The sequence below is a fragment of the Hyla sarda genome, chromosome 9, assembly GCF_029499605.1.
Source record: "Hyla sarda isolate aHylSar1 chromosome 9, aHylSar1.hap1, whole genome shotgun sequence".
NCBI lineage: Eukaryota > Metazoa > Chordata > Amphibia > Anura > Hylidae > Hyla > Hyla sarda.
This window is the reverse complement of record NC_079197.1, coordinates 25,496,881-25,524,627: the sequence shown is the minus strand read 5'-3', so window position 1 is coordinate 25,524,627 and position 27,747 is coordinate 25,496,881. Positions and strand designations below refer to the sequence as shown.

Below are 27,747 nucleotides of genomic sequence, written 5' to 3'. Positions count from 1 at the left end.
CCATGAGTTCATATTGCTTTACGTTCCATTGGGCTCATTGTCCTAACTTCATCTAAATGCCAAAAGGTATGATATTTGGAAATCTGCTTAAAAGGAGATCTCCGCCAAACATTAACTTATAACTATAACCACAGGATAGTGGATAAGTAGCTGATCATGGGGGGGGGGTCTGACTGCCGGGACCCCCTGCGATCACCGGGACAGGACCTGACACTCAGTGAGGAGCACATGCTGCAGCCGGCACACGCTCCATTCATTTCTATGAGAACACCGAAATGACTCGCGTACAGCTCTCGGGCATCGGCGCTCCTATAGAAATGAATTGAGCCGCTCCCAGAGAGAGTCAGGGTCCTGTCTTGGAGATCGTGGGGGGCCCTCGCGGTCCAACCCCCCGCGATCAGCTACTTATCCCCTATCCTGTGGAAAGGGGATAAGTTAATTTTCGCCGGAGTACTCCTTTAAACCCTCTAAAGCAGTAGTCTCAAACTGTGGCCCTCCAGATGTTGCAAAACTTCAACTCCCAGCATCCCCGGACAGCCAACGGCTGTCCGGGCATGCTGGGAGTTGAAGTTTTGCAACATCTGGAGGGCCACAATTTGAGACCACTGCTGGATAGTATCGCTTCTTTCATTTTTCAGAGGCCTTTTCAAAAATGAAAGCAGCAATCTGATTGGTTGCTATGGGCAACTGGGCAACTTTTCCTCTGGACAGGTTTTGATAAATCTCCCCCATCCTCTTAAAATATATTTTATTCATTTTCTCTTACTACATAATACATGCATTTCTCAATGCAAGTCTATGGGAGGGGGCGTGACAGCTGTCACACCCCCTCCCATAAGACTTGCATAGAGGGGGCGGGGTGTGACGTCATGAGGGGGCGGGGCTATCACGTCACGAGCTCTCGGCGTCGGCTCCAACGTTCGGAACAGTTTGTTCCAAACGCTGAGCAGCGGAGTACCCCTTTAAGTGAACAGGTCCCCTCTCATGTGTTTTCTTCCTATTAGCGCAAAGTTATCTATGTGAATTGTGTTTATTCTTTTATACAGGTTTTATTGAGTAATCTCTGCTAGAAATCTTTTTCAGCACATATTTATATCTCTATTTTTACCTGTGTAACATATATATGCAATACATATTCTACACTGAGTCTGTGTTTACTTTAAAGGGGTACTCCGTGGAAAACTTTTTTTTTTTTTTTATTAAATCAACTGTCGCCAGAAAGTTAAACAGATTTGTAAATCACTTCTATTAAAAAATCTTAATCCTTCCAGTACTTTTTAGGGGCTGTATACTAAAGAGAAAAAAAATAAAAAAAAGAAATGCATTTCCTCTGATGTCTTGACCACAGTTCTCTCTGCTGACCTCTGTTGTCCATTTTAGGAACTGTCCAGAGCAGGAGAAAATCTCCATAGCAAACATATGCTGCTCTGTACAGTTCCTAAAATGGACAGCAGAGGTCAGCAGAGAGCACTGTAGTCATGACATCGGAGGAAATGCATTTCTTTTTTTTCTCTTTAGTATACAGCCCCTAAAAAGTACTGGAAGGATTAAGATTTTTTAATAGAAGTGATTTATAAATCTGTTTAACTTTCTGGCATCAGTTGATTTAAAAAAAAAAAAAAAAAGTTTTCCACGGGAGTACCCCTTTAATGGGACCATTGCCTTATACATATAATTTCCTCATGTGCAATCAGGTTTAGTCTGACTGTTGCTGTCTTTCCCTTCCCTCCCCCCCCCTTTTTTTTTTTACTTTCTTTTATGTATGATTTTCGATAACGTTTTTCAATTGATTCAATTCATTTGAGTTTAGTGTGTTTGGATAGTTTTTTTTACTATTATGTGTTGCACACACTGGACACCATTATTGTGGTTTATGATTCGTCCCTTTCTTTGGCTTATAACCTATATAGAATATGTAGAAAGTATTGAACTTCTTTACAATTTGAGGTAAAGTATCTTAGAAATTCCTCAAGGAATATCACACATGTATTTTCCATATAATAATAATAATAATAATAATAATAATAATAATAATAAAAGGTGCCATCAGCCTAAATTCAACTCACCTTCCATTGACTTCGGGCAAAATTTTTCTGGATCTGCTCACTTACTGACCCATGAATGTCTCTTTCTAGAGCGGTATCTCCGGAGATCCTACAGAATGTAAAAGAGATTACGGTAATCTGCTCATATATAGTAACCCCTGCATTATTTAGTAGAAGAAAAGGCCAGCTTTGGGTAAATGTGGGCCCCGGGGCAACAAAGACGTAGTGTGTCCATATTCACTCCGCTCTTTAGCTTGACAGGCATAGAGTGCATTTACTCAGAATGCCCTTGCCCCCTACCAACATCGGTTGGCCCCGGCATCTTTCCAAGTCTGGTGTTGATGCCCCAAGACTTGAGAAGTTTGGCTTCAGATTGAAGGTGTGTTTACCATTATTATTGCTGAATCCTTAAAGCGTACCCGTCAGATCCCACAAAAAACATTTATATATATATATATATATATATATATATATCACTCAGTACCTAATCCTGACCATGTACATCTAATTTTTATGTTTATTTATTTTTTTATTACACTTTTAGTTTAGCTCACTAGTCTGAATTCCTCTCAAAGGGAGGGGGCGTGGCCTCACTGTGCAGGTCTCCGCCCCCTCCCTCAGTATGCTGTCTGCTCACATCTCCCCTAGCATTAGCAAAACTACAACTCCCAGCTTGTCCTCACTGACAGTAGCGGGACACAAGCTGACAGTGGGAGGATTTTTCCTCCAGCTATGAACCCTGCGCTCACAGCTGTCAATCAAGAAAGTGTGTCCATGACATAGGTGATGACTCATGGACACAGCAGGACTAGTATGTGTCCAAGCAGGCAGGGGGGGGGAGGGCAGTTGGTTGACTGGATTATTCTCTAACGAAAGCAATTGCAAAACCTATTGGTTATACATGCTTTACAACATATGAAAAGTTTTTGTATCTGACAGTGCCCATTTAACGATCATTTTATGGTTTATTTAAAACAAAACCTTCAGACCAATGTGGATGTTTACATTTAAAGGGGACCTGTCATCACGTTCATGCTACCTGAACCACGAGTCACTAGGATAGGCCCTGATGGCTTCTGCCTGCCCCACCAGTCTTGAGTGATAGATCCCTCCCTTTACCTAATCAGGGAGACATTTATCAAGGTTAATGAAGCGGGTGAGAAGTCACTGGGGACCTCCCTGATGATTTGTGGTTCCCTTTGAAGAGACACGTTAGACAAACTGCTATACTGGATTATGTCTGGTGTAGAGCCTGAAGGGGCAATGTCATGCACCACCACTTCAGAAACTGCACTAAACATAAGACGGTTTTTGGCTTGGCATGTTCCTATATATATATATATATATATATATATATATATATATGTTCTTCAGTACATTCTTTTATCATGAAGGACTTTTCAGATATTACTGCGGATAATACTGAATGATGACAAAGTGGTCTCCAGCGGATTCCAGTAGGAGGAACACTGGACAATATAGTGATGGCCGAGAAGAGATGATGTGTATATTTTCAAAGCATTGCAAACTATTCCAAATCAATTTTGTCTTGCTCAAGAGGAACAAAAAAAAAACAAAAAAACTTTTTGTGTATACAGCTCCTTTACAGAATTATGGCTAAGATTTATCGATCAGCCCCAAACCCATACTGTCTGGTTTTGCCCATAACAACCAATCACAGCTCAGCTTTCATACCCTAACAAGCGCTGGTAAAATAAAAGCTAAGCTGTGATTGGTTGTTATGGGCAAAACCAGACAGTATGGGTTTGGGGCTGATCGATAAATCTGGGCCTGTGTGTCTCCATGGTTACAGACTACACAAAAACCCTGTGTGTAGTCAGATCTTATAGTCACATTAGAATATTTTGGGCCAAGCCATCAGATTTTTGTGGAATCAGCTGATTATTTATTGTGTACTATGCTGTGCTGACTATCCACCAATGGTGTTTTTTCAGGGAGTGATATATTAGATTTAATTTAATTTTTAAATGATCGATACTAGAAGATAATCTGCTGTCAGTCACTTTTTATGCCTTTCCCCACTGTAAGAACATTGTAAAAATATGACTGGTCATAGAAGTGTGTGTTGATGTATATGAGGGAGTTGGAAGGAATAGCTGTCAGCTTAAAGGGGTACTCCGGTGGAAAACTTTATTTTTTTTTTTTTTTTTTTTTTTAAATCAACTGGTGCCAGAAAGTTAAACAGATTTGTAAATTACTTCTATTAAAAAATCTTAATCCTTCCAGTACTTTTTAGCTGCTGAATACTACAGAGGAAATGCTTTTCTTTTTGGAACACAGAGCTCTCTGCTGAGATCATGACCACAGTGCTCTGTGCTGACATCTCTGTCCATTTTAGGAACTGTCCAGAGTAGGAGAAAATCCCCATAGCCAAACATATGCTGCTCTGCACAGTTCCTAAAATGGACAGAGATGTCAGCACAGAGCACTGTGCTCGTGATGTCAGCAGAGAGCACTGTGTTCAAAACAGAAAAGAATTTCCTCTGTAGTATTGAGAAGCTAATAAGTACTGGAAGGATTAAGATTTTTTTTTAATAGAAGTAATTTAGAAATCTGGCACCAGTTGATTTAAAAAAAAAAATAAAAACTTTTCCACCGGAGTACCCCATTAAGCCGACAGCTCTTCCTTCCAACTCCCTCATAAACACACACCACTATGATCAGTCGTATTTTTACAATGTTCTTACAGTGGGGAAAGGCATAAAAAGTGTCTGACAGCAGGTTATCTTCTGTGGAAGCTAAGTTTTCCACCGGAGTACCCCTTTAACACTATCTTAACGGGAAACCGACAGCGGGTTCACTCATACTTAATAGTGCAGGTAATAGCCGGTGATATGCCCGAAAATATCCAGCTTTGCCCAATGGAATCGGGACAGACACACCCAGCTTCCCTGTCTCCATCCCCTCTGCTCCTGTATGCCCGCCCGCCCACCCTATGAATATTCAGGGACCCCTTAGCCCATGTGAGTGCAAGGTGCATGGGAATTTAGAAGCAGAGGGAACGGAGACAGGAAAGCTGGGTGTGCCGGGTCCTGCCACCAACAAATTGGGAATACTCACTTAGGCTGGGTCCACACTACGTTTTGTCCCATACGGGAGCGCATACGGCAGGGGGGAGCTAAAACCTCGCGCTCCCGTATGTCACCGTATGCGCTCCCGTATGTCATTCATTTCAATGAGCCGGCCGGATTGAAACGTTCGGTCCGGTCGGCTCATTTTTGCGCCGTATGCGCTTTTACAACCGGACCTAAAACCATGGTTGACCACAGTTTTAGGTCCGGTTGTAAAAGCGCATACGGCGCAAAAATGAGCCGACCGGACCGAACGTTTCACTCCGGCCGGCTCATTGAAATGAATGACATACGGGAGCGCATACGGTGACATACGGGAGCGCGAGGTTTTAGCTCCCCCCTGCCGTATGCGCTCCCGTATGGGAGAAAACGTAGTGTGAACCCACCCTTAGAGGGACATTTATCAAAACCTGTGCAAAGGAAAAGTTGCCCATAGCAACCAATCAGATCGCTTCTTTCATTTTGCAGAGGCCTTGTTAAAAATGAAAGTGGCGATCTGATTGGTTGCTATGGGCAACTGGGCAACTTTTCCTTTGCACAGGTTTTGATAAATCTCCCCCTTAGACCCTACCCTTCCATTGCCATGACGATGGTGCCTGGATCCCTAATGTTCACCCCCATTCTGGTCCCATCTTGAGGCAAGGCAATGCCCGTCAGCCAGTGATTGCCTAAGCAGATACCATCTGCATGTCGAGATGGGTCCGGGAAGCAGTTTATGGAGATTGGAGTAATACTGCAGGATCAGACTACATAAGGTTTGTTTGTAGTCTGTAACCATAGATACACATAGATCTGCACCGCAGCTGCATGCATTTCCCTACTGGTAAACCTTCTTATAAAGACGTCATGTATTTTAGGTTTACTGGTGCAAATTTGGCAGCAGGATGTATAAAACCATAGAGAAAACTCTCATCATGTGATTTGTATGACTCACGTCTCCAGCCGAGGGACCTTCGTGTCTGTATTACATCATATTTCTAATGATAGAAGTTTCCTTAGCTGGGGTATGTAGAGGGAAACATTCAGCTAGTGAAGGGCTTAGTGGATCCAAGATATATGAAAGTAGAGTTTCCTCTATTAAATGTCTTCTATTTACTCATCACATAAAACATAAAAACTCTTTCCATTACAGCGACTCTTGAAGCTCTCCCAGAATGCAGTTGGAGCACGCTGGGAGTCGTGCCAAACACCACAGGGTCGGAGGATGCTGGCTTATTGTGACGGATGGAGATGTATTTTTTCTGATGCTGTTTCAATACAAACAGAAGAGAGGAGAAACATTGGGGAACGCAGAAGATAATGAGCAGGAATGGGGGAAAAAATACGATAAAATGTCGCGTTCTCGTCCTTATACACAAGATGGTTGTTTACAGAGAATGGTTATCAGGGCTGTACCAGGAGAACCTGGTGATCTATTAGAGCAGTGTTTCCCAACCAGAGTGCCCCCAGCTGTTGCAAAACTACAACTCCCAGCATGCCCGGACAGCCAAAGGCTGTCCGGGCATGCTGGGAGTTGTAGTTTTGCAACAGCTGGGGGCACCCTGGTTTGGAAACACTGGGGGTAATTTACTATTGTATCGTTTTTTGTTTTTTTATGTCGGTTTCGGCTGTTTCCCGACTCCTCTTTCCCTTCACATTTACTAAATTGGCGCACATTTTACGCGCAATGCTTATTTTCGCGCGCACAATGTTTTTTCGGGCGCAAGATGTAAATTAATAACCCGAGCGGGAAAAATTCCAGTAACAAGCTCAGGGACTGACCTGGCATGCTGGGAGTTGTAGTTCTGCAACACCTGAAGGGTCAGATGTACAGAACTACAACTCCCAGCATGCCTGGACTGTGTGGGCATGCTGGGAGTTGTAGTTTTGCAACAGCTGGGGGCACCCTGGTTTGGAAACACTGGGGGTCATTTACTATTGTATCGTTTTTTTTTTTTATGTCGGTTTCGGCTGTTTCCCGACTCCTCTTTCCCTTCACATTTACTAAATTGGCGCACATTTTACGCACAATGCTTATTTTCGCGCGCACAATGTTTTTTCGGGCGCAAGATGTAAATTAATAACCCGAGCGGGAAAAATTCCAGTAACAAGCTCAGGGACTGTCCTGGCATGCTGGGAGTTGTAGTTCTGCAACACCTGAAGGGTCAGATGTACAAAACTACAACTCCCAGCATGCCTGGACTGTGTGGGCATGCTGAGATTTGTAGTTTTGCAACATCTAAAAGGACACAGTTTGGAGACCACTGTAAAGTGGTCTCCAAATTGTGGCCCTCCAGATGTTGCAAAACTACAACTCCCAGCATGCCCGGACAGCCTTTGGAGCTGTAGTCTGGAGGCAGCGGTGGAGGCGATCGTCACTGCTGCCTCCACGGCTGTCGCCGCCTGATGCTTACTTCTGGTCCCGCCGCCATGATGATGCCGTCGCAGGTTCCGTCTGCAAGTCCCCACAGATGCCGCAGCCAGGTACCCGTAACCCCCGCCGCCATCTTCTCCCGGCTATGTCCCAACATCCAGGGGCTGGCAGAGCAGGGATTTGAATGGTAACTACCCCCCCCCCCCCTCCTCCAACTGCTATTGGTCAGTAAGTAAACTGACCAATGGCAGGGGATAGAAGGGAAGAAAAAAACCTGGTTGCAAGTTGTGGGTTTTATAATGGTAAAAACCCGACTAGTTTTAGTTGTTTTTTTTTTTTATAAATTGGTAGGATTTGGCCAAAATGTCGGGAACACGCCCCTTTTTCGGTTTCCTAAGGGAAAATTTCGGGAAAGTATGTCGCCTATTGCGCACGATGTCTGCGCCATGGTGCAGACATCGTGCGCTTTAAATATCGCAAAAAAACGACAAATAGCTGTCGGGAAAAGATTAGTAAATGACCCCCACTGTATTAGAGAATTACATTTAGATTTATTGAGGATTTTGACCTTTCCTTTCAGGTCAGTAGGAAAAACCACAATAAATCTGCAGCATATCCGTGACATAGATTGACGTGCTGCAATTTTTCCAACCTCGCTGCAGTCACTTTTCTGATTGTTCGGTGGAGTTACAGTACGAGGGAACAGGATCTTCTTTTTCTCCAGAGAAATGCTGACCATTGCCCATTGTCTGTACCTGGTATTACAGCTCAGAGATAATTATTGCGATGGTACAGAGCTACAATACCAAACGCATCCGGTGGAGAAGAGTGGCGCTGTTTCTAGGGGAAGGGGGGAAAGCAGAGCCTGTTTTCTAAGCTTTACAGCAGTGGTGGGGAACCTTTTTTCGGTCAAGGGCCATTTTGATATTTATCCCTAAAGCTATTTTGATATTTATCCCTAAAGGACCCCCAGTAGTTAGCTTGGCCCATGTAGGTAGATTTAGGACCCTCTGTAGGTCAGTTTAGGACTCCCTCTAGTTAGCTTGCCCCCGTAGGTAGTTGTAGGTCCCCTTGTAGGTAGTTTTAGTACTTTCTGTTTAAGGGCCCCCTGTAGTTAGCTTGCCCCCTATATGTAGTTTTAGGACCCCCTGTAGTTAGCTTGCCCCCTATATGTAGTTTTAGGACCCCCTGTAGTTAGCTTGCCCCTGTATGTAGTTTGAGGACCCCCTGTAGTTAGCTTGCCCCCTATATGTAGTTTTAGGACCCCCCCTGTAGTTGGCTTGCCCCTGTATGTAGTTTGAGGATACCCTGTAGTTAGTTTGTCCCTGTATGTAGTTTGAGGACCCCCTGCAGTTGGCTTGCCCCTGTATGTAGTTTGAGGATCCCCTGTACTGAGCTTGCCCCCTATAAGTAGTGTTAGGACTCCCTGTTTTTAGCTTGCCCCCAGTAGGTAGATTTAGGAACGCCCTGTAGTTAGTTTGCCCCTGTATGTAGTTTGAGGATCCCCTGTAGTTAGCTTGCCCCCTGTATGTAGTTTGAGGACCCCTGTTTTTAGCTTGTCCCTGTAGGTCATTTTAGGAACGCCCTGTAGTTAACTTGCCCCTGTAGGTAGTTTTAGGAACCCCTGTAGGTAGCTTAAAGCAAAGCCCCCCCCCCTGTAGTTAGCTTCCCCCTGTAGGTAGTTTTAGGCCCCCTGTAGTTAGCCTGCCCCCTGGCCTGTACATAATTAGGCCCCTCCTAAAGATTAAAATGAAACACATACTCATCTCAGTTCCCCCTCAGTCACTAGTGTCTTTTCCTGCTTCTTTCCGCAGCTACTATAAGCCGTGTGCATCTCCATCTTAGGGACGTGCACGATAGTGTCACTCATTATTCACTTCCTACAGGAACACATGCTGACAACCTCTAGTAACCACAGGCACTGTCACTAGAGGCCGGTATTTTTACTAGGACACCTGACAGGCATCCTAACATGTTCTGTGGCCATCTTCCCCATCGGAATGCTGCACCACTGGTGGCCCACAAAAAACTGATGTTGCGGGCCACATCCAGGCTGGAGATTCCCCACCGCTGCTCTGCAATATGCAGTGTTACAGTCAGATATGATGGAGCAGGAAAAGCAATCACGGTGATCATAAAACTTTACGGCACTCTCTCCACACTCTACCGCCTGCCTTTTGGCACCGGAATGTAGTACGTGCTTGAGGATAGCGGATGGTAATAAGAGGTTTGTTCTCGGAGTTTATATTGTAGCTTCTCAGTAAGTCTTGGCTGGCTGCCTGGAACTAGGACGGCCGTGATAAATTCATGGATATTAGCAGATGAAGGCTCAGCATGGCCGTCTTACCAGGGATGCTGCAGCGCCTGTTCACAGGTAAACCGCTTCTCCGGCTCCCTCTCCAACAGGTGTCGGATGAAATCTTTGGCTGGAAGACATATTAGGAGTAGTTGTCACATACTGATGATACTGACCCCACGGTTTATGGACGCTCACATTTGCCAGTATGGTGTTCATAAGTGGGACCACGTGGCCTTAAACTGCATATGGACAGGACCACTACACTCTGTATAACACAAAGTTATGCAATTGTCAACCATAATTCTTTCCTCAGTTTCCCACCTTTTCAATATCTCTGATTGCTGTCAGTAAATGGAAACACTCATCTTGTCCTAATCTTGTCCACCTTAAAGGCCCAAAAATACATTAGAGTCAGTCAAAGTCATCAATTTTAACTGGAACGACTGACTATCTATTGCAGTTTTTTTCCAACCAGTGGTCTCCAGCTGTTGCAAAACTACAACTCCCAGCATGCCCAGACAGCCAAAGGCTGTCCCGGCATGCTGGGCAGGGGCGGACATATCGCCTGTGTAGCCGGTTCAGCTGCACAGGGGCCCAGCATTTAAGGGGGCCTGCCGTCATTTGAAAGGGCTGTGGGCCCCCTCACACGATGGTGGCCCCCCTCACACGTGAGCAGCGGCGGCCACGGCACATAATAGCGCAATGGTCACTTAAGATCAATATTTGAAATTCCCCCCTGGCGGAAGGATCGTGCGCTGAACGATCCGCCAGAGAGGATCCTGCGTCCGGGCAGGGAAGCGCCCACGTCACTGCAACAATGACATGGGACGCTTCCTGGCAGCCCGTGTACAGAACAGCGCACAGGTGAAGGTGGGGAGTGGGGATATTTAATGCAAACGGGCAGGGGCAGAATTGGGGAGGGGGTTGAATAGAAGCGGGGGAAGGGGGAATTTGAATGGAAGCAGTGGCGGGGGGGGGGTGAATGGAAGAAGAAGAAGGGAAGGGGATGAATGGAAAAAGAAGCAGGGGGGGTTAACGGAAGCAGGGGGGCTATGGAAGCAGGGGGGGTTAATGGAAGCGGGGGGGGGGGGTTAATGGAAGCAGGGGGGTGGGTGAATGTAAACAGGGGCAGGAGGGCTGAATGGAAGAAGAAGCAGGAGGGGTTAACGGAAGCAGGGGGGTCAACGGAAACGGGGGCGGGTTAGTGGAAGTGGGGGGGTGGTAATGGAAGCAAGGGGGGTGAATGGAAGAAGGAGAAGGGGGGGGGGTTAATGGGAGAAGGGGGGGTTAATGGGAGTGAGGGGGTTAATGATGGTGGGAGAGGTTCATGAACAATTGACGTATGAGGGCGGCCGAGCACATTCTTTGCACAGGGGCCCTCTGCTGTCTCTGTCCGCCCCTGATGCTGGGAGTTGTAGTTTTGCAACAGCTGGAGCCCCAGTGGCTCCGAAGGGGGCCAAGAGCTGAAGATACCGAAGAGGATTGCCGGAGACCGACAGCATGGAACGGGACAAGGTAAGTACTGTATCGACAGGTCAGTGCAGGTGACACTGATGACAGATTTCCTTGAAAAGGGTTGTACAGAATCAGAAAAACATAGCTGTTTCCCTTCGTTTCCAACAACAGCGCCACCACCGTGCATGGGTTGAGTCTGGCAGTGCAACTCAACTCCACTGAGCTGAATGGAAATAAGCTGCAATACCCCTCATACCTCGGTGCTGTCATGAAATGAGTTTCTGAATCCTGTACAATCCCTAGAAAATAGGAAAAAGACAGAAAAACCCTTAGGCATCAAGAAAGATTCCTTCATATCACACACTGAAATTTCTATAGATAAAATCTGTGTTCTCCTGCCAGGGTGACTAGAAAGAGATCAGTCCCCTGCATATCTCCTGTGAAGGAACCTCTAGGAGAGTCGCCACCTAAATCCCCAGGAGATCTCATTATTTCCTCTGTTCCAGGCGAGAGCTTTCTTTTTCCTTTCTTTTTTTCTGCCTTTATTGCTTTAGATTTTCTTGCATCTTGTTGTATGTAGAAAGGTTAGGCTTTTACATTGAGGGCGTTTAAAGGGGTACTCGGTGGAAAACTTTTTTATTTATTTTTTTTTTTTTAAATCAACTGGGGCCAGAAAGTTAAACAGATTTGTAAATTACTTCTATTAAAAAATCTTAATCCTTCCAGTACTTATTAGCTGCTGAATACTACTGAGGAAATTATTTTCTTTTCGGAACACAGAGCTCTCTGCTGACATCATGACCACAGTGCTCTCTGCTGACATCTCTGTCCATTTTAAGAACTGTCCAGAGCAGCATATGTTTTCTATGGGGATTTTCTCCTACTCTGGAAAGTTCTTAAAATGGACAGAGATGTCAGCAGAGAGCACTGTGCTCGTGATGTCAGCAGAGAGCTCTGTGTTCCAAAAAGAAAAGAATGGTTCCTCTGTAATATTCAGCAGCTAATAAGTACTGGAAGGATTAAGATTTTTTAACAGAAGTAATTTACAAATCTGTTTAACTTTCTGGCACCAGTTGATTAATAAAAAAAAAAAAAAGTTTTCCACCAGAGTACCCCTTTAAGAACATTTGGCTCGGAAAGTGGCAGGAACATGAAAGGAAAAGTTCTCCTGTTCTTCCACCACAGTCAAGAATGTGTCAACATTGCCGGTAAAGGGTTAAAGGCAAGGAGACGACAGGACGCAGGGGTACGGTACCTGATTCGGAAATGTCATCCCAGTACGGGGAATCGAATTCGTACTCCGCCTTTAAGATCTGATTGAACAGTTCTGAGTCGTTTTCGTCGTAGAAGGGTGGGTATCCACAAAGCCTGGAGAGTGGAAAAAGAAGAAGAGACATCTGGGACATCAATACCGCCTCCACAATACCTTACAAACAGTGGTCTCCAAACTGTGGACCTCCAGATGTTACAAAACTTCAACTCGCAGTATGCCCGGACAGCCGTTGGCTGTCCGGGCATACTGCGAGTTGAAGTTTTGCAACATCTCGAGGTCCACAATTTGGAGACCAGATTTGTGACATTATATCCCTTCATTAGTCAGGATCCCACAATACTGTCTGCAGAGGATGTAAGAAGAGGCTATTGCCAACTGCCAGAGGCAGAAGGAGACTGATTTTGTCCAGATCCCACCCAGAGCAGTACAATTACCAACAGCACCACGTGGGATACAGGGAAGCAACAAAAAATTATAATAATAATAATTTTTTTTTGTGCTAGAAAAACTAAGTATGAAAATGATTCATTGGGAATTGGTAAGTGAAGTAGACGCCACACAGACCTCTTTAAGAAAGAACATCTATGACATTTGTATTTTAACCCTTACATGTGCTGTATGCAAGAAACTCTTGGCCTGATTGTCTGAGATCATATAGATGTGGCCAAGACTTATTTCAGCACTAAGGTGGATTGGTCACAACCCCATTATTTGCATGGTGCTTCCTTAAAGGGGTACTCCGGTGGAAATTATATATACGGTATTTTTGTTTTAAATCAACTGGTGCCAGAAAGTTAAACACATTTGTAAATGACTTCTATTAAAAAATCTTTACCCTTCCAGTACTTTTAGCAGCTGTATGCTACAGAGGAAATTATTTTCTTTTTGAATTTCTTTTTTGTCTTGTCCACAGTGCTCTCTGCTGACACCTCTGTCCGTGTCAGGAACTGTCCAGAGCAGCCTAGGTTTGCAATGGGGATTTTCTCCTGCTCTGGACAGTTCCTGATACGGACATCAGGTGTCAGCAGAGAGCACTGTGGACAAGACAGAAAAGAAATTCAAAAAGAAAAGAATTTCCTCTGTATTATACAGTTGCTAATAAGTACTAGAAGGGTAAAGATTTTTTAATAGAAGTCATTTACAAATCTGTTTAACTTTCTGGCACCAGTTGATTTGAAAAAAAAAAATGTTTTCCACCGGAGTACCCCTTTAAGTCTTTTTGCAGATCTTGCTCAAATGTGACACAGAAAGTCAGAATCTATGAGAGATACCTACAGGATATAAGAGATGACCCCCATGGCCCAAACATCCACAGCTTTTCCATATGGCTTCTGCTCCAGGAGTTCAGGGGCTGCAAATGGAAGAGAAGAAAAGAGAGTAAGTAAATGGGGTCTATAGGGGTTGTAGATGTTATTAAAGGGGTTATCCAGGAAAAAAAACTATATATATGTATATATATATATATGTATATATATATATATATATATATATATATATATATATATATCTCAACTGGCTCCAGAAATTTAAACAGATTTGTATATTACTTCTATTAAAAAATCTTCATCCTTTCAGTACTTATGAGCTTCTGAAGTTGAGTTTTTTTTTCCATCTAAGTGCTCTCTGATGACACCTGTCTCGGGAGCCGCCCAGTTTAGAAGCAAATCCCCATAGCAAACCTATTCTATTCTGTGCAGTTCCCGAGACAAGCAGAGATGTCAGCAGAGAGCACTGTTGCCAGACAGAAAACAACAACTCAACTTCAGCAGCTGATAATTATTGAAAGGATTAAGATTTTTTAATAGAAGTAATTTACAAATCTGTTTAACTTGCTGGAGCCAGTTGATATATAAAAAAAAGTTTTTGCCTGGAATACCCCTTTAAGGATCTAATTGATTTTCTCTTCTCAGTCTATGGACAAGCTGCATACACTGAAAGGGGTATTCCAGGCAAAACCTTTTTTGTATATATCAACTGGCTCCGGAAAGTTAAACAGATTTGTAAATTACCTCTATTAAAAAATCTTAATCCTTCCAATAGTTATTAGCTTCTGAAGTTTTCTGTCTAACTGCACAATGATGATGTCACGTCCCGGGAGCTGTGCATGATGGGAGAATATCCCCATAGGAGCTGCACAGCTCCCGGGACGTGAGTCATCAGAAAGCAGTTAGACAGAAAACAGCAACTCAACTTCAGAAGCTAATAACTACTGGAAGGATTAAGATTTTTTAATAGAAGTAATTTACAAATCTGTTTAACTTTCCGCAGCCAGTTGATATATAAAAAAAAGTTTTGGCCTGGAATACCCCTTGAAGTCTATGTGACCTTTGAACCCTATTTTACAGTATATATACATGCTGCCTGTTTGCATTCACAGAACTGCAGGTTATCATTGGATACTGTCAGAAATAAGGTTGACAGCCACACCCTCACCAGCCGGCTGAGTACTGCCAAGCTCTGATTGTTAATCGGTAATAAGATATAAACTATTAAAAGGGTACTCTACTGGCCAGCGTTCTGTTCCGAACGCTGTTTTCGTGCTGCGAGGATCGATCACACCCCTTGTGACACCACGGCAACGCCCCCTCAATGCAAGTCTATGGGAGGGGGCGTACGCCCCCTCCCATAGACTTGCATTGAGGGGGCGTGGCCATAGTGGCACAAGGAGCGTGGTCGACCCCCGCAGCGCGAAAACAGCGTTATTTCCAAATGCTGGCCAGTGGAGAACCCCTTAAAAAGGGTACTCCGGTGGAAAATGTTTTTTTTTTTTTTAAATCAACTGGTGCCAGAAAGTTAAACAGATTTGTAAATTACTTCTATTAAAAAAAACCTTAATCCTTCAAGTACTTATTAGCTGCTGAATACTACAGAGGAAATTCTTTTCTTTTTGGAACACAGTGCTCTCTGCTGACATCAGAGAGCACTGTGCTTGTTATGTCAGCAGAGAGCTCTGTGTTCAAAAAAGAAAATAATTTCCTATGCAGTATTTGGCAGCTAATAAGTACTGGGTGGATTAAGATTTTTTAATAGAAGTAATTTACAAATCTGTTTAACTTTCTGGCATCAGTTGATTTAAATAAAATAAAAAAAGTTTTCCACCGGAGTACCCCTTTAAGACTACGATCTACTACATTGTCCAAGGTATCTTGAAAAACGTTGGACCATTGGAGTCCTTACCAACATAACCTGGCGTCCCACATGCCGTGGCCATCATTCCACCATCTTCAATCTTAGAGAGGCCAAAGTCACTGATCATGATCTTTGAGTCCTCGAAAGGAGTTGCATAGAGAAGATTTTCTGGCTAAAAGAAAAAAAAAGGACAATTGCAAATTGATGGCTCAGAATGGAGTATGTTAGAAACACATTCAGTAAAGGAGATTTCTAGAAAAAATTATTTCAGGTCCTCATCCCCTACTTTCTTAAAGGAGTAGTCCAGTGTGGTGACCCAGTGGTGAAAAACATATCCCCTATCCTAAGGATAGGGGATAAGTTGCAGATCGCGGGGGGTCCGACCGCTGGGGCCCCCTGCGATCTCCTGTACAGAGCCCTGACAGCCCGCGGGAAGGGGGCGTGTCGACCTCCGCACGAAGCGGCGGCCGACACGCCCCCTCAATACAACTCTATGGCAGAGCCGAAGCGCTGCCTTCGGCAATCTCCGACTCTGCCATAGAGATGTATTGAGGGGGCGTGTCGGCCGCCGCTTCGTGCGGAGGTCGACACCCGCTATCTGGGCCGAGAGCCTGGCCCCCATACAGAGAGATCACAGAGGGCCCCAGCGGTCGGACCCCCCCCCCCCCCCCCCCCCCCCCCCGCGATCTCAAACTTATCCTCTATCCTTAGGATAGGGGATAAGTTTTTCACCACTGGACTACCCCTTTAAGCAAGACCTCTTGCACATTTTAGACAAATATTCATTGTCTCAACTCCACCCCCTATCCTGGGAAGAGGTGGTTCCAGTTTTCTTTTTACCAAGTTAGTTGTGTCCTAAGCTGAAGGACCTTTGATGATGTCACCATTCAGTGACCAATTACATGTAGGGGCGGAGCTCAGCCATGCAGGATAGGAAAAATGGTGATTGAAGGACCTTTGGTGATGCTGAGGAGGAGGAGGGGATGAACTGAAGTGGAGGTCACATGATTCCTGCACAGTCTCTACTGTTGTGTTGCGTGTGAAGAAGTCTGCACCTCGTTAGTAAGGAGATTACATGGGGAGGAGGTTTGTTACAGTGTGGCACCCCAGTAGTAAGGGGATTACATGAGGAGGGGGTTTGTTACAGTGTGTCATTCTAGTAGTAAGGTGATTACATGAGGAGGTTTGTTACAGTGTGTCACTCCAGTAGTTAGGTGATTACATAAGGAGGAGGTTTGTTACAGTGTGTCTCCCCAGTAGTAAGGAGATTACATGAAGAGGTTTGTTACAGTGTGTCACCCCAGTAGTAAGGTGATTACATGAGGAGGTTTGTTACAGTGTGTCACCCCAGTAGTAAGAAGATTACATGAGGAGGTTTGTTACAGTGTGTCACTCCAGTAGTTAGGTGATTACATAAGGAGGAGGTTTGTTACAGTGTGTCATTCTAGTAGTAAGGTGATTACATGAGGAAGTTTGTTACAGTGTGTCACTCCAGTAGTTAGGTGATTACATACGGAGGAGGTTTGTTACAGTGTGTCTCCCCAGTAGTAAGGGGATTACATGAAGAGGTTTGTTACAGTGTGTCACCCCAGTAGTAAGGTGATTACATGAGGAGCTTTGTTACAGTGTGTCACCCCAGTAGTAAGGAGATTACATGAGGAGGAGGTTTGTTACAGTGTGTCACCCCAGTAGTAAGGAGATTACATGAGGAGGAGATTTGTTACAGTGTGTCACCCCAGTAGTAAGGTGATTACATGAGGAGGTTTGTTACAGTGTGTCACCCCAGTAGTAAGGTGATTACATGAGGTTTGTTACAGTGTGTCACCCCAGTAGTAAGGTGATTACATGAGGTTTGTTACAGTGTGTCACTCTAATAGTAAGGTGAGGCGTGTGAAAGTGCGGAGCTAATGGGTGGGGTCAAGGGGTCACCAAATTAGCTATTTCCTGGGATGGCAAAAATCCTTGCACCAGGCCTGAATTTCTGAAATTGTATGTGGCATTGTGGTCTATACTTTTAGGTAGTATATTTTAGGTGTCTATACCCTCATCATACCAATCCACTCGTACAACTCCCCATAACCACCACATACATGCAGTGTTTCAGTATATATTATTGGGTTTAGTATAGGATCAGCTGACCTTGTCATACTGTATGTAAAATGCCTTGTACTGTATGTATACATTAAAGAGTACCTGTCACCAATCTAAACTTTTAATATTTTGTTTCTTATGTAATTATAAGACATTTTGTTATTTCCTTGTTGCTAAAATTCTCAACCTTTGCATGTTTTTAATGTGATTGAAAAAATGGCCACTAGGTGGCTCTGTTCTGTTCCCTGCGCAGGTCAAACAGTTAGTTTGGTCTCCTCCCGGCCTGGCAGGAGACCAATTTCAGGAAGTGCATGCGGGGCATGGGAAGGCACAGCTCTCGCAGGCTTCAGTGATGTTGTGCCTGCTGGGGATCGCCCACTTTCTCCTGCCGGGAGCTCACACAATGTGAACAAGGGGAAAGGTATGATACTGAGCTTTTTAAAGCTCAGAATTTTTTTTTTAAAGGCAGGAGGGGTGTTAGGAGTAGTTAGGGAATATGATCTGAGTTAGTTTAGAAAATATGGTTTAATGACAGGTTCTCTTTAACAGATGCTTAAAGGGGTACTCCACTGGAATTTTTTTTTTTTTAAACCAACTGGTGCCAGAGAGTTAGGCTGCATTAACATCTCGTTTTTACACTATGGGTGCCGGATCCGGCGGGGGGAGGGGCAAACCAGGCTCTCCCATACCCCAGCCGGACCAGCGCTGAACTCCATTCACTTTAATGAGCCGACCGGAGTCAAACGGTGACTCCGGTCGGCTAATTTTTGACCCGTATGCGGTTTCCTGACCGGACCTAAAACCGTAGTATATTACGGTTCTAGGTCCGGTCACAAAACTGGATACGGGTCAAAAATTAACCGACCGGAGTCACCGTTTGACTCAGGTCGGCTCATTAAAGTAAATGGAGTACAATGGTCCGGCTGGAGTACGGCAGAGCCTGGTTTGCCCCTCCCCCAGCCGAATCCGGCACCCATAGTGTAAAAACGAGATGTGAATGCAGCCTTAAACAGATTTGTAAATGACTTCTATTTAAAAATCTTAATCCTTCCAGTACTTATCAGCTGCTGTATGTTCCAGAGGAAGTTGTGTAGTTCTTTCCAGTCTGACAACAGTGCTCTCTGCTGACACCTCTGTCCATGTCAGGAACTGTCCAGAGTAGGAGCAAGTCCCCATAGCAAGCAAACCTCTCCTGCTCCGGACAGTTCCTGATATGGACAGAGGTGTCAGCAGAGAGCACTGTGGTCAGACAGAAAGGAAATTCAAAAAGAAAAGAACTTCCTCTGGAACATACAGCGGCTGATAAGTACTGGAAGGATTAAGATTTTTAAATAGAAGTAATTTACAAATCTGGAATGGACAAACCACAATATTAAGGGATCAAGTGCAATGGACAAACTGACACTTTTGTGATACTTTTGAGAATTTTATTACTTTATTGCTTTTATTGCTAATATTTTATTTATTTTTTATCATATCCCATTTCATATTAAATTATACTGCCGTTCACCCTGCTGAAGGTGACAACATATATTATTCATTAATAAATTGTTATATACATTTCATCTCTCATTTCCTATCTATTCTTTATCTATAGTAATTTAGAGGACTGGTTAATATAAATATTACATATCACATACACTCTTTAATTTACAAATCTGTTTAACTTTCTGGCACCAGTTGATAAAAAAAAAAAAATGTGTTCCAGGGGAGTACCCCTTTAAAACAGATGCTGCTGTAGCTCCTGACTGACCTGAACATGAACCCCCCATTTTAATCCTTCCAGTACTTATTAGCTACTGAATATTACAAAGGAAATTCTTTTCTTTTTGGAACACAGAGCTGTCTGCTGACATCATGAGCACAGTGCTCTCTGCTGACGTCTCTGTCCATTTTAGGAACTGTCCAGAGCAGCATATGTTTTCTATGGGGATTTTCTCCTACTCTGGACAGTTCTTAAAATGGACAGAGATGTCAGCAGAGAGCACTGTGCTCGTGATGTCAGCAGAGAGCTCTGTGTTCCAAAAAGAAAATAATTTCCTCTGTAGTATTCAGCAGCTGATAAGTACTGGAAGGATTAAGATTTTTTAATAGAAGTAATTAGCAAATCTGTTTAACTTTCTGGCACCAGTTGATTTAAAAAAAAAACAGTTTTCCACCGGAGTACCTCTTTAATGTGATGCACATAAAGCATTCTATTAGGATTTAGTACCTTCAAGTCACGATGCACAATTCCCATATTGTGTAAGTATTGGACGGCATCCAGGACTTGTCGGATTAGCTGACTGGCGTCCTTCTCTGTGTAATATCCCCGCTCAATGATACGATCGAAGAGCTCACCGCCGGTGACACTGCGAGATGTACAGAGATGTTAGGATTCAGGCGTGCGGCACAGCAGTATGCATTACCCGACACTCAAAGCCTCTGGGTTTACAGAAGAGGGATTCCTGGGCATGTGAGTCACTCGGTGTACCCGCTGTGCGCAGATTAAATGGGCTTCTGCCAGAGACCCATAGGCAGCGGATAAAGAAACCTGCCCTGGTCACTTAATCCACTCCGTCCCTACAAGCCATAAGTCACATTTCACCATTAACCTTTTCCTATAGATGCGGCTGAACTGATGACATCTAATACTTTTCGGCTTAAGATTTTTTTTCTAGGAAGTTGTTTTCCCCGACCTATGATTCATTCTCTATCTGAACATCAAAATATCAAGATAAATGGATTTATCAGTCACTGGCGTCCTTATAGGGTAGAGCAGTCTTTCCCAACCAGAGTGCCTCCAGCTGTTGCAAAACTACAACTCCCAGCATGCCCGGACAGCCGTTGGCTGTCCGGGCATGCTGGGAGTTGTAGTTTGCAACAGATGGAGGCACCCCTGGTTGGGAAACACTGACCTATAATATATACTACTATACAGTCCAACATGCTGGGAGTTGTAGTTTTGCAACAGCTGGAGGCACGCCTGGTTGGGAAACACTGACCTATACCATATACTTCTATACAGTCCAACATGCTGGGAGTTGTAGTTTTGCAACAGCTGGAGGCACCCCTGGTTGGTAAACACTGACCTATACTATATATTACTATATAGTCCAACATGCTGGGAGTTGTAGTTTTGCAACAGCTGGAGGCACTCCTGGTTGGGAAACACTGACCTATACTATATACTACTATACAGTCCAACATGCTGGGAGTTGTAGTTTTGCAACAGCTGGAGGCACCCCTGGTTGGGAAACACTTACCTATACTACTATACAGTCCAACATGCTGGGAGTTGTAGTTTTGCAACAGCTGGAGGCACACTGGTTGGGAAACACTGGTGTAGAGCCATATTCTACTTAAAGGGGTACTCTGCCCCTAGACATCTTATCCCATATCCAAAGGATAGGGGATAAGATGTCTGCTCCTTTGGATAGGGAATAAGATGTCTAGAGGAGAAGTACCCCTTTAAGTAGAATATGGCTCTACACCAGTATTTCCCAACCAGGGGTGCCTCCAGCTGTTGCAAAACTACAACTCCCAGCATGTTGGACTGTAAAGTAGTATATAGTATAGGTCAGTGTTTCCCAACCATGGGTGCCTCCAGCTGTTGCAAAACTACAACTCCCAGCATGTTAGACTGTATAGTATAGCATAGACATCTTATCCCCTATCCTTCTGATCGCAGGGTCCCGCTGCTGATGTCACAGCCACGCCCCCTCATGACATCACACTCTCCCTCGGATAGGGGATAAGATGTTTAGGGGCAGAGTACCCCTTTAAAGTCATGTTCACCCGACAAAATTTCCAAGTGGAATCCGTTGCCGCAGAGTCCCATTGTTTTCAATGGGAATCTGCTGCACCGTACGTACGGTGCAATTTCCGCAGCGGAAACATCTGTCGCTCAAATCCCGATTCCAGCCTCTGCCAAAAGAATTGATAACAGCAGAATTTGCATTGCAGAATCGCATTGCCGTCTATGGAGACGATAAAATTTCCCTGCGATCCAAGCGCCTGCAAGTTCCCTCTATTTTTATTTCAGGCGGACTTTACACAAATATTCCTCTGTGTGAACATAGCCTTACTGTTGCTCTCCAGTTTTTTCAAAACTACAACTCCCACCATTGTCAGGGCATGTTGTAAATTAGAACCTTATAAATTTTAAAGGAAGATTAAGGGTGTATTCACACGTACAGTATCCTGCGCGGATTTGATGCGCAGGATTTGAAGCTACAGATTTTAGGCTGCACTGTTCAGTTTAAACGAAATGACTGAACAGAACATCAAATCTGCAGCTTCAAATATAATATGTGCAGGATACTGTACATGTGAATACATCCTAAGGGTAAGGTCACATGTAGTGCATCCGCTGCGTATTTGACGCTGCGGATGCACTACTGCCGGTCCCTAGAGTGTGCCTGGAGCTGTGCCCGTGCGTCCTGCTAGCAGCAGTTATCCGCCGCTACAAACAGACCCTGAGGGAGCTGCAAGTCGCGCGTGGATGCGCAGCTCTCCAGACATTGGGCCACTCCCCCTGCTCCCAAAGCTAGGCCGCGTGTCTGGAATACACTGCGCATGCGCAACTTGCAGCTCCCTCTATGTTTGCTCGTAGCGGCGGATAACTGCTTTAAGCAGGACACACGGGCACAGCTCGAGGCACATTCTAGGGATGGGCATTAGCGCATCCACAGTGTCAAATACGCAGCGGATGTGCGAAGTGTGACTCTACCCTAAAGGGTTATTTCCATCATTGACATCCATAAACTAAGCCAAAACTGTCTCCTAGAAGTGAGTTCCACCTCTGAGACAAGTATATCTATTTTTAGATTGAAGAATCCTCCTCTTCCTCCAGCCTGGTTGCAGCTGCCGGAGGTGGTCAGGAAGCCAAAATCCCCCCAGGCCTTGCAAAAGTTCCTCAATTTGCAGAACTGTCATTGACTTTAATCGAAGTTGTGTAAACAGTGCAGCATCGTAAGCAACGTCGTTTATGTCACTCCGGGAGTTATGGACACCGCGTAGCTCGTGCTGCTATTTTGTTTATGCAATTCACATTAGAGTCAATGGGAGTTACACTAATTGTGTATAACAGCCAGCTGTTTTCAGCTTCCCGATCGACTCCGGCAGCTGCAAGTAAGCGATGAAGGGGGCCAGGGAGCGCTTGTTCCCATTAGAGAACAAACCTTCAATAATGAAGGGAATCTGTCATCCCCCGCCTAACCTATTGGTATAGGCTTTTAATGCGGGTGACGCTAATAGTATTTCGAGTTTGAAGATTCCTTTATTCTTCTTTTCATCTTTGGCCTTTGGATCCTCATAGTAAAAGCCCTCATATCGCCTGTGGCTGCAGCTGCGCATGCTCCTTCCCTTTTTTTTAGCAATTGCGCATGTGCATTGGTGACCACAAGCGATATCAAGTAAAATCTCTCTGCTCCCGTAAGAGATATCACAAGGGAGGAAGGCTTTATTATGAAGGCCCAGACTCGACCTCACGGTGCATTCGGGGCTTGGGAAGCTACGAACTACCTCATTTGCATAGGAAGAAAAAGAGGCCGAGGCAAGTGCTCTCTATCACCTAAAGTGCAAGAAAAAGTGCAAACGTGTCACACAAAAAAAAAAAATGTGCACAAAGGATGCGGTCTATCGCTAAGCCCTTCCCCAACAGGAGAGAGGCCCCCCCCCAACAAACCTTACCCTTCAATTCCGGGCCAAAAGGCACCTGCAAGGATCCAGGTTCGATGCCCCTTTTCGCCAAAGCTACTAAGGGGCCGAAAAAGCTCCTGGCTTCAACCTAAGCGTTATCCAAGGTATCAGCCGAGGAGCCATATACTGATGGCATCTTGACCGAAGCCAAGATGCCCGGGGGTTGCAGGGAGGTGAGGAACCTAATGGCCACACACACCTCCCCTAGACCGCCAGGAGGGACACCCAGAAGGGCTACCGCATCCTGACAAATCCTGTGTACAAAAACAGACACATAAAAGTGGCACCGTAACAAACAAAAATAATAAATAAGTGGACGAGTTCAGATATATACTGCCCGGTCATCCGGCCGGATCTATAAAGAACTGCCCTGATCCTAGCCAGAAGGCCGGGATACCAAGGGTGAGTGCCAAAGGTGAAGAGTATGGTGCAGTGCGTTCACTCAGTGAGTTTCGGCACCTCAGGGTCACCACTCCCCGAGGCACAGAAGTACCTCGGCATAGGAAGAAAAAGAAGAATAATGGAAGAAAGAAGCCATGGATCTTCAAACGGTATATACCATTGTCATCAGCGTCACCCGCACTACAAGCCTATACCAATAGGTTAGTGCGGGTAATGCTGATGACAGTTTCCCTTTAAGGCAGCACTGACTGAGCACCTTCTTATGCAACATATATACAGATGCATCATCTATATCAAGGTCCCCAGCCTACTGCATGCCATTTATAGTAACTCCACTAGGCACCATTATGGGGGGGGGAGATTTATCAAAACCCTTTGCAGAGGCAAAGTTGCCCAGTTGCCCGTAGCAACCAATCAGATCGCTTCTTACATTCTTAACAAGGCCTCTGCAAAATGAAAGAAGCGATCGGATTGGTTGCTATGGGCAACTGGGCAACTTTGCCTCTACACAGATTTTGATAAATCTCCCCCCCATGTGGACCTGATACAACTGCAATTTTTCAGCCATGACTGGGTATATCATGGTCGGCCCAATTTATAGTAACTATGACACTGTTTCCCAACCAGGGTGCCTCCAGCTGTTTCAAAACTACAACTCCCAGCATGCCTGGACAGCCTTCGGCTGTCCAGGCATGCTGGGAGTTGTAGTTTTGAAACAGCTGGAGGCACCCTGGTTGGGAAACAGTGAACTATGACATATATAACATTAGATGAGACAATCACTTACAGTTCCATGGCCAAGTACAGGTGACTGGGGCTCTCATGGATGTCCTGGAGGGCCACAATATTTTGATGCTTAATCCTGCAAAGATACAAAAATACAATATGGATAGGATTATGACGGAGAAGGTTAGAAGGTGAGGTGTTGGTTTACTGTCATGGTCCTCATTTCTCCAGCAAGAATATTACTTTGCTAACTCCGCAGCTCTAGATCATAAATAAATTATTTGCACCCCAAGAGCTGTTTATGGGGATCACAGTAATAAAACTGGATTAGCAGTGTCCTGGTACTGTCTCCCAGCCGGTCGTGTTCCTCAATGTCAATATATTTATCTCTCAGTATCGTGAGTTTAAGGCTGCATTCGCACCACGTTTTTGCAATACAGTTCCCGTATCAGGTTTTTGATGAAAAACGGATTCCTCAAAACCGGACTAAACTGTATCAAAACGTGTGTACAAATTTCAACCCGCATACAGTTAAAAAAAAACGTATACGGTTTGAAAAATGATGTCCGGTTGCATCTGTTTGTAAGAAAAAAACGTATAGGTTTTTAACTCCATTTTGAATAAAGTTTCACTTGTTTGGTTGAAATTCCAAGAAAAAAAAAAACTGTGCAAAGTCAAAAACCGTATGGTAAAAATCAGATGCAACCGTATGCACATGTACGGTTCCCATTGACTCCCATGTTTAAAAAAAAAAAAAAAAAACGTATACGGTTTAATACAGTTTTTTCACCCGGACCAAAAAACGTGGTAGGCTACGGTTTAGGGTACGGGAAAAAAAACTGACAAAACCGTACAGGATGCAAAACGGACACAACCTGATGCATCTTTTGTCATACGGTTTTCAATGGAGAGTCAACGCATACGGTTTTCAATACGGTTCCGTACGGTTTTCACATTGAAAACATATACGGGAACTGTATTGCAAAAACGTGGTGTGAATGCAGCCTTACATGAACAAGCTGCTGTTTTCTGCGTCACATTTCTATCACTGCATACACTGAAGTATTATGGATGTGCAAGGGTTAACATTTCACTCTTTACTGCAACCACTGGGGAGCAATATATGTAAGGATGCATGGGACATTGGTCATATGACTCTCCTCAGCTAGCTTCTATGCAGAGACAAACAAAGGGGGGGGGGAGATTTATCAAATCCTGTCCGGAAAAGTTGCCTTTTCAAAAATGAAAGAAGCGATCCGATTGGTTGATATGGGCAACTCATGAATCTCCCCCATAGTTACCAAATAACACAAAGATTTAAGGAGGAAATATCACCATACATATTACCATCATACTGTTACTGACCAAATCCTGTATACTGAGACCAATATAACCCATAATACCAGTATACAAGGAGGAAATATTCCCCCCATACAGTAACCATATAGTGGTAGATAGCAGCTTTACACCAGCTCTAAACCAGACCATATAAGCGATTACATACAGTTACAGGTGATCTCATGTGGAGTCTCCCAAATCTAACCTTCTCTGTCCAGAGGGCTGGGACCAAACCTGTATAGTCAGAGGGTTGGCTCTGGGTGCTTGTTTGCTCTCTGCTAGGTCATGGGAGGCATGGAGGTTTTTAGGCCGAATCAAGATTTCAGCTTAAAGGGGTACTCCGGTGGAAAACAGTTTTTTTTTTTTTTTTTTTTTTTTTAACTCAACTGGTGCCAGAAAGTTAAACAGATTTGTAAATTACTTCTATTAAAAAATCTTAATCCTTCCAGTACCTATTAGCTTCTGAATACTACTTACTACTTTGTCCACAGTGCGCAATATTATCAAGAAGTTTGCAACCCATGGCTCTGTAGCTAATCTCCCTGGGTGTGGATGGAAGAGAAAAATAGTTGAAAGGTGTCAACGCAGGATAGTCCAGATGGTGGATAAGCAGCCCCAAACAAGTTCCAAAGATATTCAAGTTGTCCTGCAGGCTCAGGGAGCATCAGTGTCAGCGCAAACTATCTGTCGACATTTAAATGAAATGAAACCCTATGGCAGGAGACCCAGGAGGACCCCACTGCTGATACAGAAACATAGAAAAGCAAGACTATATTTTCCCAAAATGAACTTGAGTAAGCCAAAATCCTTCTTGTGGACAGATGAGACCTTCTTGAAAACATCTTGTGGACAAATAAGACCAAGATAGAGCTTTTTGGTAAAGCACATCATTCTACTGTTTACCGAAAACAGAATAAGGCCTACAAAGAAAAGAACACAGTGGGAGATTTATCAAAACCTGTGCAAAGGAAAAGTTGCCCAGTTGCCCATAGCAACCAATCAGCTCGCTTCTTTCATTTTCAACAAGGCCTCTGCAAAAGGAAAGAAGCGATCTGATTGGTTGCTATGGGCAACTGGGCAACTTTTGATAAATCTCCCCCACCGTACCTACAGTGAAATATGGTGGAGGTTCAATTATGTTTTGGGCTTGTTTTGCTGCCTCTGGCACTGGGTGTCTTGAATGTGTACAAGACATCATGAAATCTGAGGATTACCAACGGATTTTGGGGCGCACTGTGTACAGCCCAGTGTCAGAAAGCTGGGTTTACATCCAAGATCTTGGGTCTTCCAGCAGGACATTGACCCCAAACATACGTCAAAAAGCCCCCAGAAATGGATGGCAACAAAGCGCTGGAGAGTTCTGAAGTGGCAGCAATGAGTCCAGATCTAAATCCCATTGAACACCTGTGGAGAGATCTTAAAATTGCTGTTGGGAAAAGGCGCCTTCCAATAAGAGACCTGGAGCAGTTTATAAAGGAAAAGTGGTCCAACATTCCGGCTGAGAGGTGTAAGAAGCTTATTGATGGTTATAGGAAGCTACTGATTTCAGTTATTTTTTCCAAAGGGTGTGCAACCAAATATTAAGTTAAAGGTGCCAATAATTTTGTCCAGTCCATTTTTGGAGTTTGGTGACATTATGTCCAATTTGCTTTTTTTCCTACCCTTTTTTTGGTTTAGTTCCAATACACACAAAGGGAATAAACGTGTATAGCAAAACATGTGTTACTGCAATCCTTTTCTCTGAGAAATACTTCATTTTCTCGTTGGCTGTCCGGGCATGCTGGGAGTTGTAGTTTTGCAACAGCTGGAGGCACCCCTGGATGGGAAACACTGGTATAGTATATGGTGCAACATTCTGGGAG

The 27,747-nt window shown here is 44.3% G+C and overlaps 1 protein-coding gene across 1 annotated transcript in view; it reads right to left on the bottom strand.

Moving 5' to 3' along the window:
- The window catches only part of PNCK (pregnancy up-regulated nonubiquitous CaM kinase), a 95,738-nt gene that overhangs the window by 2,192 nt on the left and 65,799 nt on the right, over nt 1–27,747 (bottom strand). Inside the window, exons 4-10 of the mRNA XM_056540263.1 lie at nt 24,609–24,683; nt 19,950–20,088; nt 15,695–15,818; nt 13,793–13,868; nt 12,500–12,612; nt 9,838–9,916; nt 2,067–2,154 (exon numbers count right to left, since the gene is read on the bottom strand). Coding sequence (XP_056396238.1) covers nt 2,067–2,154; nt 9,838–9,916; nt 12,500–12,612; nt 13,793–13,868; nt 15,695–15,818; nt 19,950–20,088; nt 24,609–24,683 — 694 coding nt within the window. The remainder of the gene's footprint in view (nt 1–2,066; nt 2,155–9,837; nt 9,917–12,499; nt 12,613–13,792; nt 13,869–15,694; nt 15,819–19,949; nt 20,089–24,608; nt 24,684–27,747) is intronic.